Genomic DNA, 10,811 nt, shown 5'->3' on the forward strand with positions numbered 1-10,811 from the left:
ACATATGAACACAAATGGCCTCTCTGTGCCGTAGTGCCCAGCACATGTGTACACAGCAGGTACTAAATAGTGGCTCAGAAGCAGAGCACTTGACTAGCAACACAAATAAATTTAAAAAGGGAAAAATGTTTTTAAAAGGTTTTTTGACTTGAGGCAAGGTCTCTCCATAGCCCAGGCTAGCCTCAAACTTGTTAAGTAGATGAAGTTGGCCTTAGACTCTTGATCCTTTTTCTGCCTTCCAAGTGCCAGGGTGATTGTATTTCTTGATTTATTGTGGGCGTGTGCATGTGCAGCTGTGTGAAGGTCAGAGGACAGCTTGCAGAAGTCGGTTCTCCCGCCTGCCATGGGGGCCTGGCGAGCAAACTCAGGTCATGAGGCCGCATGGCAAGTGCCTTTACCAGCGGAGCCATCTCTCAGGACTCCTAAATCCAGTGGAAGTAAGTCGGCAGGCTGTTCCCTGCCCTTCTCTACTCAGTTCCCCACGCCCCCTCCCTCCCATGGCTCCCCTAACATGCCCGCGCGCATGCGCACATCCACGGGCACATGCGACACCGACACATACACAGGAGCTTGCTTCTTCCAAGACCCTTCAGCTTTCCAAGGTGTCCCCTGGCTTCTCTCACTGCTGCCTCCGTTTACACTCCCCCCCCCACAGCGGGGAGCCCGGCACCCTTCCACCCACCACTGCAGAGGACCTCATTTACATTGTGTCCCAAGGAACCTCAGAACTGCCACGCTGGGGTTTCACTTCAGGTCTGTAATGCACAGAACAACTCTGACAAGGTCTGACTCAGAGACTAAAATAATGCACGCGCAAGCGGGCCAAGTGACTCATCCACCTCGCCCTCGGCAGCTTATGAAGACGCCTGGGACGGCCCCGCAAGCTTGGCCGTCTGTGGAGGACTGCACAGTGGCTGGCTTTTTGCGTTAAACCCTCCTCAGTTCTAAGTAGAGTGGTGTTGCGGGCCAGGATTCAGCGCTGGGCCTTAGTTTTCCCCATTTGTAAAATGTGTCCACGTTTCGCAGAGGCCTGCTTGGAGGGTTGAGTTGTGTGGGCAAGTCACCACCTCAGGAATGCGGAGAGTGTTTGCCTGGCCTGCAGGAACCGCAGGAGCCCAAGTGCTGAGCACCATAAACCCAGCGCTGGGAGGTAGAGGCAGGAGGAGGAACAGAAGGTCTTTGGCTACACATTGAGTTCCGGGTCAGCCTGCAGTAAAAGGGACCCACCCTCAAAAACTAATTAAACAAACTAGGCCATGGTGGTGCATGCCTTTAATCCCAGCACTTGAGAAGCAGAGGCAGGTGGATCTCTGTGAGTTTGAGGGCACAGGAACTGCTAGGGCTCTGCTGCACAGAGAAACTCTGCCTCAAAAGACCACAATAATAATAATAATCATAATAATAAATTTGTTAATACTAATAACAATCAGCCGGGCGGTGGTGGTGCACACCTTTAATCCTAGCACTCAGGGGGCAGAGGCAGGTGGATCTCTGTGAGTTCGAGGCCAGCCTGGTCTCCAAAGTGAGTCCAGGACAGCCAAGGCTACACGGAGAAACCCTGTCCCCAAAAAACCAAAAAATAAAAATAAAATAAAACCAATAATAAGTTGAGATGAGATGGCAAAGGGTCAGACATGCAAAGTTTCACAGCCTTGGCTGAACTTCACCACACGCTCACACGCCGCTGTAGCAAAATATGCCAGAATAAATATGGAAAAAAATTTTAATGTATAGGGTGGGCTTGACGTGTTTTGGAGAGGAGGACTAGTGCAGAAAGTGGACAGGGGCAAATGGGGCAGAAATGGTCCTCTGACCCCCACACATGCCCTGGCATACATACACTACATAAATAAATGCACACACACAAAAAAAAAAGCACTGCAAACTTCCAGTGTCTTTTTCTCCTTCTTCCCTGACATCCCAAGACTTCCTGAGATATGGCCGCCGTCCCCTCCAAAAGACTACGTTTCCCTGAGTTTCTTGCAGCAGACGACCACGTGGCCTGCACTTACCAATGGGATGAGAATCTATTTACATAATTTCCGGTTCCTGCCACTCAGGATGGGGGCTGGCATGCCTCCTTTCCCAGCGGCAGAGCTGGAGTCTTCTGCTTGTTCACGGAGGGTGGGGACACTGGCTTGTGATTCATCTATCCATAGCTGTATTATAAAGACAGGACCCTCTCCCTGTGCCCCAGCACTAGAGAGACCCCCGCGGACAGTATATGCGACCGTGAAGGGAGGTTCCATGGCCTCGCTGAAGGCACCTCAGAGCCACTGTCCTCTTGTCCACCTAGGGGATGCAGGCTGGGGTCCCACAGAATCCTGTCCAGTGTTCAAATGGGGCTTCCCTGCTTCAGGGTCCCAAGCTAGGTCCAAGTCGTGGCCACTGTGGGGGCTGAGGCAGAATGGCTACTCTGGGACCAGGTGAAATCCAACTCTAGCAATCTAGGTGGGGGGACCAACCTAATCACTCATGTGGGCTGCAACGTGATCACTCCGGAGTCTCAAGGGGTCCCCCCTGGTCACTCAGATGGCCCTGGCGGGGTTCCTCCAAGCACTCAGCGTTGCCACCGGACGCCTGGGCCCCTGTCTGGCCCCACATGTGGTTGTTAAGGCCCAGCTGAACCATCTGGGCATGGTGAATAATGAGAGGCTGAGGTCCCGGTGGAGTCTGGGGGGCTGGGGAGGAGGCTGATGGGAAAGATCGGGAGTGTGGGGGAGACGGAGGCTGCGGGAAAGACAGGGGTTGAGGGAAAGAGGGAGGCTGCGGGAAAGGAGGCTGCGGGAAAGGAGACTGCGGGAACACGGAGGCTGCGGGAAACACGGAGGCTGCGGGAAACACGGAGGCTGCGGGAAACACGGAGGCTGTGAGAAAACTGGGGTACTGTCCTGCTGTGGGTGTGAAGGTACTGGCTGTGAACATCCCTGCCAACTGGGAAAGGATGTAGGAACCCCCAGGGACAAGTCCTTCCTGAAGGCCACCCCTAGTCTGTTCACCTCCGCTTGCCAGGCCTTGTAACTGTGGGCATAGGCTAAGTAGGCGGCAGACATGGCGGCCACCCTCTGCCGCTCGCCCTCCAGCTGTGTGCTCCGCTCCCTGAGGGCTCTGGCCTCCTGCTCTTTCTTCCAGCGGACCCGGTGTTCCCGGAGCTTCTGAGGTTTGAAGGTGTTCGCCACCTTCCTGGCAAAGATTGGGGAGTGTTCATCCAGCCACACAAGGCTGTGGAGCAGGCTGGTCGTGTCAGGGCTGAGCTGTGCCCGGGAGCACTCTAGGGGGAGGAGGGGGATCACACAGTCCTGCCTCCCCGACTGCGTGAGGCTGTTCATGAGAGCGTGGTTGACTTGGTGCAGGCTCAGGCGACAGTCGAAGCTGGCAGTCAGGAGGAGGATGGTGAACCCCGAGTGATCTATGGCATCCTGGAAGCAATGCAGCTCACCACGCCCAGGCAGCTGAAATTCCTCGCAGAAGGTAGCCCCATCAGGCACCCCAAGGGTCTCCAGCTTCTCCCGGATCCGTAGGGCCACATGTTCATCAGCCCTGGCATGGATAACCACAAAGTTATAGAATTTCTGCTCAGCTATTTCCGAGTGTCCCTGAACAGGGGGTGTCGAGACAGGGGGTGTCGAGGCAGGGGTAGCAGAGCTGCTGTTGGCGGAGGAGACGGAGGACGGAGTGGAGACTTGGGGGGACGGTGGCTGGGCAGGAGGGCTAGGCATGGTGTTGTGCAGAGCATCGTCTCCTGCAGAAACCTGAGGTGACTTCTGACTTTCAATAGACTGCTTTCTAGCACCTTCCATAGTGGACGGCAGGGGAGCCGCTGCAGACACCTCCGTGCATTCGATGGGGCAGTGGACAGCCACGTCTGGAGCAGCAGGGGAGTCAGGGAGGACGTCCGAAGCCACCTCTGGAGACACCTCTGGGGCCCCAGTTCTGTGTGGTGACCCCAAGGAGATGCTGGTCTCCACCGACGAGGGCCAGCTCACCTCCTCAGGTTCTTGGCAGCCCGCGGGGATGAGCTGAGGCTCTGGGGTGCCCACGTGTGTGTCGCACAGCTTGCTGGGCCCATGGGTTCCACGGTGTGGAGAGAGGAAGGGAAGAGTGGGTGACTGGCTGATCTCTAGGTGGCTGGCTACCGAGGCGATGCTGCCGGTAGAGTGTAAAGAATGCCCCTGGCTCCAGTCTGGTGTGTCAATGGGACGAGGCTGGCTTCTGGTCACTGAAGGGGATGTTGAAGATGGCAGCACGGAACCTTGATCAGAATGGGGTCTCTGCGAGCCATCAGGTCCCCCCATGATGTCTGAACTGCACCGGTCCCAGGCCTCGTTCTCCAGTTGGCCCAACTGGTGGTTACCCTGGGAGGCGAGGTCACGGACAGCCACCTGGTAAGCCATGTCCCTTGCGGAGGCCGGACACAGGTTCTCCTCAGCCAGCAGGTGGTACAGTCGAGCCACTGTCCATGACAAGTCTGGAGGCTCCTCGGGGCCCTCTGTGCTGTCCGTGCCTGCCCACTGGTGGGCTACCAGCTGGGTCACTGTGTTGGCCTTCAAGGCCTCCAGGGAGATCCTGGCCTCTGTGTCCTGGCCCAGAGCCAAGAGCACCATGGCGTGGAGCAGCTTGGACTCCTGGCTACCCGGATGTACACTCCCTAGTTTGTGTTTCAGGTAGGCCAGCCTATCCTTTTCCACAGCTCCTAGAAGTTCAAAGACGCCATGGAGTGACGGGCCTTGGTTGGCCATGAATAGGGCAGGATGAATCCTGGAGCCACAGAGGCTGGGGTGGGTGGAGACATGTTCCGGACCAACAGCCTCCTGCACAGCCGTGTCCCCGCCCCGCTGCAGGGAATCCTGGAGGGTGACACCTCAGACCTGCAGAAGTGGGAGTTCATAGTGACTTTCTAAACAAGATGGTGTGCCCTATAACCACCACCCCCCCCAGCCATGGGAAGCAGAGGCAGGGGGAATTGCTGTGAGTTCCAGGCCAGCCAGGACTGTATAGGGAGAGAGATGTCGCCAAATCCGCAAGAGGGGCTGGGGTCAGTGCCACACGTGCTGGCAGGGCATTCATGGAACAACAGGCTCCACGCCCTGCATTGCACAAACCACCTGTGGTGAGAAGTGACCGCCGTGAACCAGTGGGTGAGTGGATGCACGAGCTGGCGTGATATTCTTAATGGCTTACAGGACACTCGCAGGGACCCTCAGGTGGGCAGAGCACCCTTGTCACTCACACCCCCCCCCCAGCTCCCTGTTCACAGCCGAGAAGACCCGCTGTGACCAGAGAGCCCTGACATGGAGTGGATTGGAGGCCAAGGAAGCTTCTAGCAGCTGCAGGATCCGCAACGCCCCACGGAAAATGACATGGCCACCTCAGGATGCCAAGAGGAGGCTTGGTCTAGATTAGAAGTGGACACGCCAGTCAGTTAATGCATAGACTTTGTACACAGACAACCTAAACGCCTTAAAAAACTGGACTTTGAGCAGCACGGATGGGCTGGGCCCAGGGCCAAGGTCAAGGAAGCCAGGTGGACAGAGGGAGGGGCCTAAGGACCCATCGGCAGAGCCAGGGTCACAGGTTGGGGCGGTGAGGGAAGATGGCAGACCAGGAGTGAAAAAGGCAGGGCCACCACCCTCTCTGTGGTTGCCGGGGAAATGGAAGCCATCAAGTGTGGAGATGAAGACAGAGGTGGTGACAGTGGGGACAAAACAACAACAAACCAACAAAACAAAGCTAAAGCCTGGTGTACAGAGAAATGAAAGATGTTCGCAGCAGGTCAGCTGCCCATCAGAGCTACAGCAGGACTCAGCCCAAAGGAGGGTCAAGAACTCCTGGGATTCGCCGGCCAGTGATGGGGCACACCTTTAATCTCAGCACTCGGGAGGCAGAGGCAGAGGCAGGCGGTTCTCTGTGAGTTCGAGGCCAGCCTGGTCTACAAAGCCAGTCCAGGACAGCCAAGGCTACATAGAGACTCCCCACCACAAAAAACAAAAACAAAAACAAAAAACAAAACAAAAAAACCTCCAAGCATCAAGGCTCGCATTTGCAGTTCTGAACGGTGTGCTCCCAGGAGGGCACAGCTCATATAAAAGCTCCCGGGCAGAGGACACAGCCCTGCCAACTAAGCCCTGGTCCCAACTTGACCACACCAAAAACCTCTTAGCCACATCTAGGATGCTCTACCCGTGTTCTCACGTCCAACCTTCCTACCCCACAGCTGTGCTTTCTCTTCGGATTCTGGGCTTTTCTCAAGCATGCCAACTGTGCCTGGGCACTGATGTGGGAGATGCAGCAGACGGAGCGGGGCGCAACAGGAAATGAGAAAAAGCACCTGAGACCTCATCAAGAAATAAAAGTGCCACGGAGGAAATGAACCTGGGACAGAAGCTGGGGTGGGGAACTCCTTAGGGAGGGCGTCGCTGAGCTGAGCCCCTGAAGGTGAGCTAGTCCAGGGTGCTCCCTCAGGGAGCACCGTGACACCAGGCTCAGCCTCACAGCTGAGCAGGAGGATCCTGACACATTGGCTGGTGTAGTAAGGAGGCCGGAGCCCAGGGAGGAGGGAGGCTAAGGTGGCCAGGGCCTCGTGGGCTGCAGAGAGGTGGGAGCCCTGGAGGCCTGTGGGCAGACACCCTACGGAGAAAGCATCCTCTGTTCTCACTGGCACCCTTTGCGTTCTGTGGGGAGGAACAGACTGTGGGGCTCAGGGGATTCCCCAGTCAGAGGACACAGCACCACAAAGAATCCACCAGGACTTGTCTCTCCCTCTGTCCCTGCTACGCTGTCCTACCCAAGGGTCTTGACATGGCGGTCCCTCAGATGACAGCAGCACCCCTGGGGGAGATATCCTCAGGGTAACTCCCCTCCCCAGCAGGGTGGCTCTCGTACCCACCTGCGCTCAGTCCACCGACCCGAGGTTTCTCTCAACTCCTCACACTAAATTTTACTCAGTGTTGTTAAGTAACGTTACCATCATGTCCTACCCGAGGAGACACCAGTCTAAGGGCCCATCAGGGGCAGAGTTCAGATAGGGGTGTCTAGTTTCTGTATCTAGAGTGCCTGACACACAGTGGGTGCATAATAAATAGGCACTGAGGGTTGGCAAGATGGCTCAGTGGGTAAGGGTGCTTGAGGCTGCCAAGCCTGAAGTCTGAGTTCAGTCTCTAGACCCATGAACAGAAAAATAAATAAAGAAAACAGGGCTGGGGAGAGATGGCTCAGAGGTTAAGGGCACTGGCTGCTCTTCTGGAGGTGCTGAGTTCAAGTCCCAGCAACCACATGGTGGCTCACAACCATCTATAATGTGATCTGCTGCCTTGTTCTGGACTGCAGGCACATGTACAGACAGAACACTGGTATACATAATAATAAATAAATATTTTTTTAAAAGAATAAATAAATAGGTCCTTTGCCTCCCGAGTGCTAAGAGACCCTGACACATCAACAATTGGGACTTCTGGTGTGTCAGTAATAAATTTTACCTATACCTCTCAAAAATAAATAAATAAATACATAAATAAACTGCTGGGCCTGATAATGCACTTCTTTAATCCTAGCCCTCAGGAGGCAGAGGCAGGAGGATCTCCCTCTCTGGTCTACATAGTGAGTTCCAGGATAGCCAGGGCTACATAGTGAGACACTGTCTCAAACAAGAACACAAACAGGACAGTACCTGGTACACAGTGAGTGCTTAATAATTGCTTACAGAGGGCTGGAGGTGCAACGAAGTTGACAATGCTTGTCTGACATACATGAGGCCCTGTGTTCAACTCCCAGTACCAGGAAGAGAGAGGATGGCAGCAGAGAGAGAAGAGAGGAGCGGGAGAGACACAGACAGGAGAGAGAAATGTTTATTGACATAGTTAAGCAATGAGCAGACAAAGTAGAGCAGGGCACACAGTATTTGGGATTTATTTTCTAGGTTTGTTGTCGAGACAAGATCAGGCTTTTTGTACTGTGTACCCCAGGATAACTTTAAACTTCTGATCCTCCTGCCTCCAACACCTAAGGGTGGCAGTTTCTTCTTGTCCAAGCTACTTGAAAACCTGAGGCAGGAAAATTTCTTTCTTTCTTTCTTTCTTTCTTTCTTTCTTTCTTTCTTTCTTTCTTTCTCTCTCTTCTTCTTCTTCTTCTTCTTCTTCTTCTTCTTCTTCTTCTTCTTCTTCTTCTTTTTTTAAAACAAGACAGGGTTTCTCTGTGTAGCCCTGGCTGTCCTGTACTCACTTTATAGACCAGGCTGGCCTTGAACTCAGAGATCTGCGTGCTTCAGCAGGGCAGTGATGGCACACACCTCTAATCTCAGCACTCTGCATGGCAGAGGCAGGGGCATATCTATGAGTTCTAGGCTAGCCTGGTCTATAGAGTGGGTTCCAGGACAGCCAGGGCTACACAGAGAACCCCTGTCTCAAAAACAAAAAAACCAAAAAACCAACAAAAGATAAGAGCGATCCATCTGCCTCTGCCTCCTAAGTGCCGGGATTAAAGGTGTGCGCCCCCATCACCTGGCGGTAGGAGGATCTCTTGAGTCTTAGAGATCAAGGTCAGCCTGGGTGAGTTCTCAAGAGACAAATAAATAACATAAATGACACAAGATGGAAATAATTCTTTTTGAGAGAGAGAGAGAGAGAGAGAGAGAGAGAGAGGTGTTCAATAGGCAGAACACTCATCTTCTGGCCTCAGCAGAGCATAAACCAGGATAGGTTTGGGGGTGTATGGATGGATGGGTAGATGAGTTTAGGGGTGGGTGGGTGGATAGGTTTGGGGGTGTATGGATGAGGGGGTAGATGGTTTTGTGGGTGAGTGGGTAGATGGTTTTGTGGGTGAGTGGGTGGGTGGGTAGATGTTTTTGTGGGCTGGTGGATGGGTGGGTAGATGGGTTTGTGGGTGGGGGGGTGTGAATGGCTTCCCTCTTTTTCTTGCCTGGCCTTCTCCCTCTGGCAGAACTGACCAGTCTCTTGGAGCACAGGGGTCTCTGATGACCACCAGCTCCAGGACTCAGGGACTGAGCGCTGCCGGAGACCTTGGAATGGCTCCCAGGCTGACCCTGCATGTACCCAGGGGCATGTGTTGAGCCAGGAACAGAGCCGGCTGCAGAAGCTGCCCAGACCAGGTTCCCCTGGTAGCAGAAGGCACTTGTGTTAGTCTGGAGACAGAGGTTATAACAGGGGACACGGGGGGGGGGGGGGGGTAGAGAAAGCAGATCTGGTCAAGAACTAGAGACAAGGGAAGGGATTGGGCGTGGGGAAGGGCGGGGGGTTTGCTGTTGGAGATGGAGGAGACCTGGGAATTAGGAGATCTAGCAATCTGGAGAGCAATGGGGGCTGAGTGTGCACCCAGGGCTGGGTTGGGGGTCAGAAGTTGGACTGTGGGGATCTGAGTGTCCATGGGAAAACAGACGGCTTGAGGAACCACACAGCCTGCAGGTGGTGGCCCAGCGTGCCTCTCAGGCTATACAGGACCCTCCCTGACCCTGGGCTGTCCCGTCCCCTTTGCCTTCATCCTACCTGGCTGTGGGGGTCCTGGGCTGGTGGATCTCAAGGTCCCTGGTGGCCGCTGGAGTAGGAGGAGGGAGAAGAGGAGGAAGAGGAGGAGGAAGAGTTTGGTTCCACCCCTTCCTCTCTTCCGCATCCTGTCAGGGAGGAGAGGATGAGGTCACCAGTGTCCCGCCCCAGAGGGAAAGTCCCCAGGGAGCCCCAAGCCAGGCCCTGCTCTCTGCCCAGTGCCACAGTGCCACGTGGAACAAGGCAGGGCTCCCATTGTGTAGGGCCAAAACTGGGGAAGGAGGACACACACACACACACACACACACACTCACATACAAACACACACACAAAGACAAAGGAGCTGGTGGCCACAGACCTTAATGACATACTTCGGGATTCACAAAGCACTATGTGGCTGAATTCACAGGGCTGTTGGTGACCCATGCCTATCAGTCCAGCACACAGGAAGCTGAGGCAGGTGGATTGTCCTGAGTTTCAAGCCATCCTGACCTACACACAGCAAGCCCTCCATCTCAAAAATAAATTAATACAAAATAAATAAAAGAGCTGGAGGCTACCAGGAAATCCATTTGGCTGGCTTTTTTGGGGGGAGGGGCATGAGACAAGAATTCTCGGTGTAGCCCTGGCTGTCCTGGAACTCCCTTTGTAAACCAGGATGGCTTCAAACTCACAGAAGTCCAACTGTCTTTGCCTCCTGAGTGCTGGGATTAAGGGCATGTGCAATTGAGAACATCTTTAAACGCTTTAATTTTATTTTATGTGTGGGCATGTGGTGTGTAGGTCAAATATCAGCAAGTACCTTCACTTGCTGAGCCATCACAAGGACACAAAACAAAACTTTGTTTAAAGAGATTATGTGTGTGTATACGGATCGCTGTGAGTTCGAGGCTAGCCTGGTCTACAAAGGCAGCCAAGACTACACAGAGAAACTCTGTTTCGGGGGGGAAAAAAAACAAACCCAAATCCTCCCCCCCCAAAAAGAAAAACAAACAAACAAAAAAACCACCACAAAACAAAAAAACTGATGAAACTAAATTGTGAATACAGAAAAGCAAAAGCAGTATCAATGGACTAGGACTGGAAGGTGGGACAGGTGGGCAGCCACCCACCCTCTCCCTGGGAGATCCTGGGAAAGAGAATCTGGCTCACATCACTGAGGGTGATGTTGTGAGGCTCTGGACCATGTAGCAGGTATCAGAACAGCCTTCTGTGTTTATGTATATGCACATCTTTGTGGAAGTTGAGGTTGACATCAGGTGTTTTTCTTGGTCACACTCCAAGCACTCTGCCATTGGAGCTAGCCATCTCTCCTGG

The 10,811-nt window shown here is 53.9% G+C and overlaps 1 protein-coding gene across 1 annotated transcript; it reads right to left on the minus strand.

The window, feature by feature from the left end:
* Positions 1-1,705: 1,705 nt before the first annotated feature.
* Positions 1,706-9,694, minus strand: TICAM1 (TIR domain containing adaptor molecule 1). Its single transcript, XM_084795924.1, is given in 3 exon segments — positions 1,706-2,781; positions 2,784-4,868; positions 9,498-9,694. Coding segments are annotated over 2 exon segments (2,244 nt in total). The 5' UTR covers positions 4,740-4,868; positions 9,498-9,694; the 3' UTR covers positions 1,706-2,493.
* Between the last annotated feature and the right edge of the window lie 1,117 nt (positions 9,695-10,811).

This window comes from Acomys minous (assembly GCF_964271855.1).
Source record: "Acomys minous genome assembly, chromosome: 9".
Lineage (NCBI taxonomy): Eukaryota > Metazoa > Chordata > Mammalia > Rodentia > Muridae > Acomys > Acomys minous.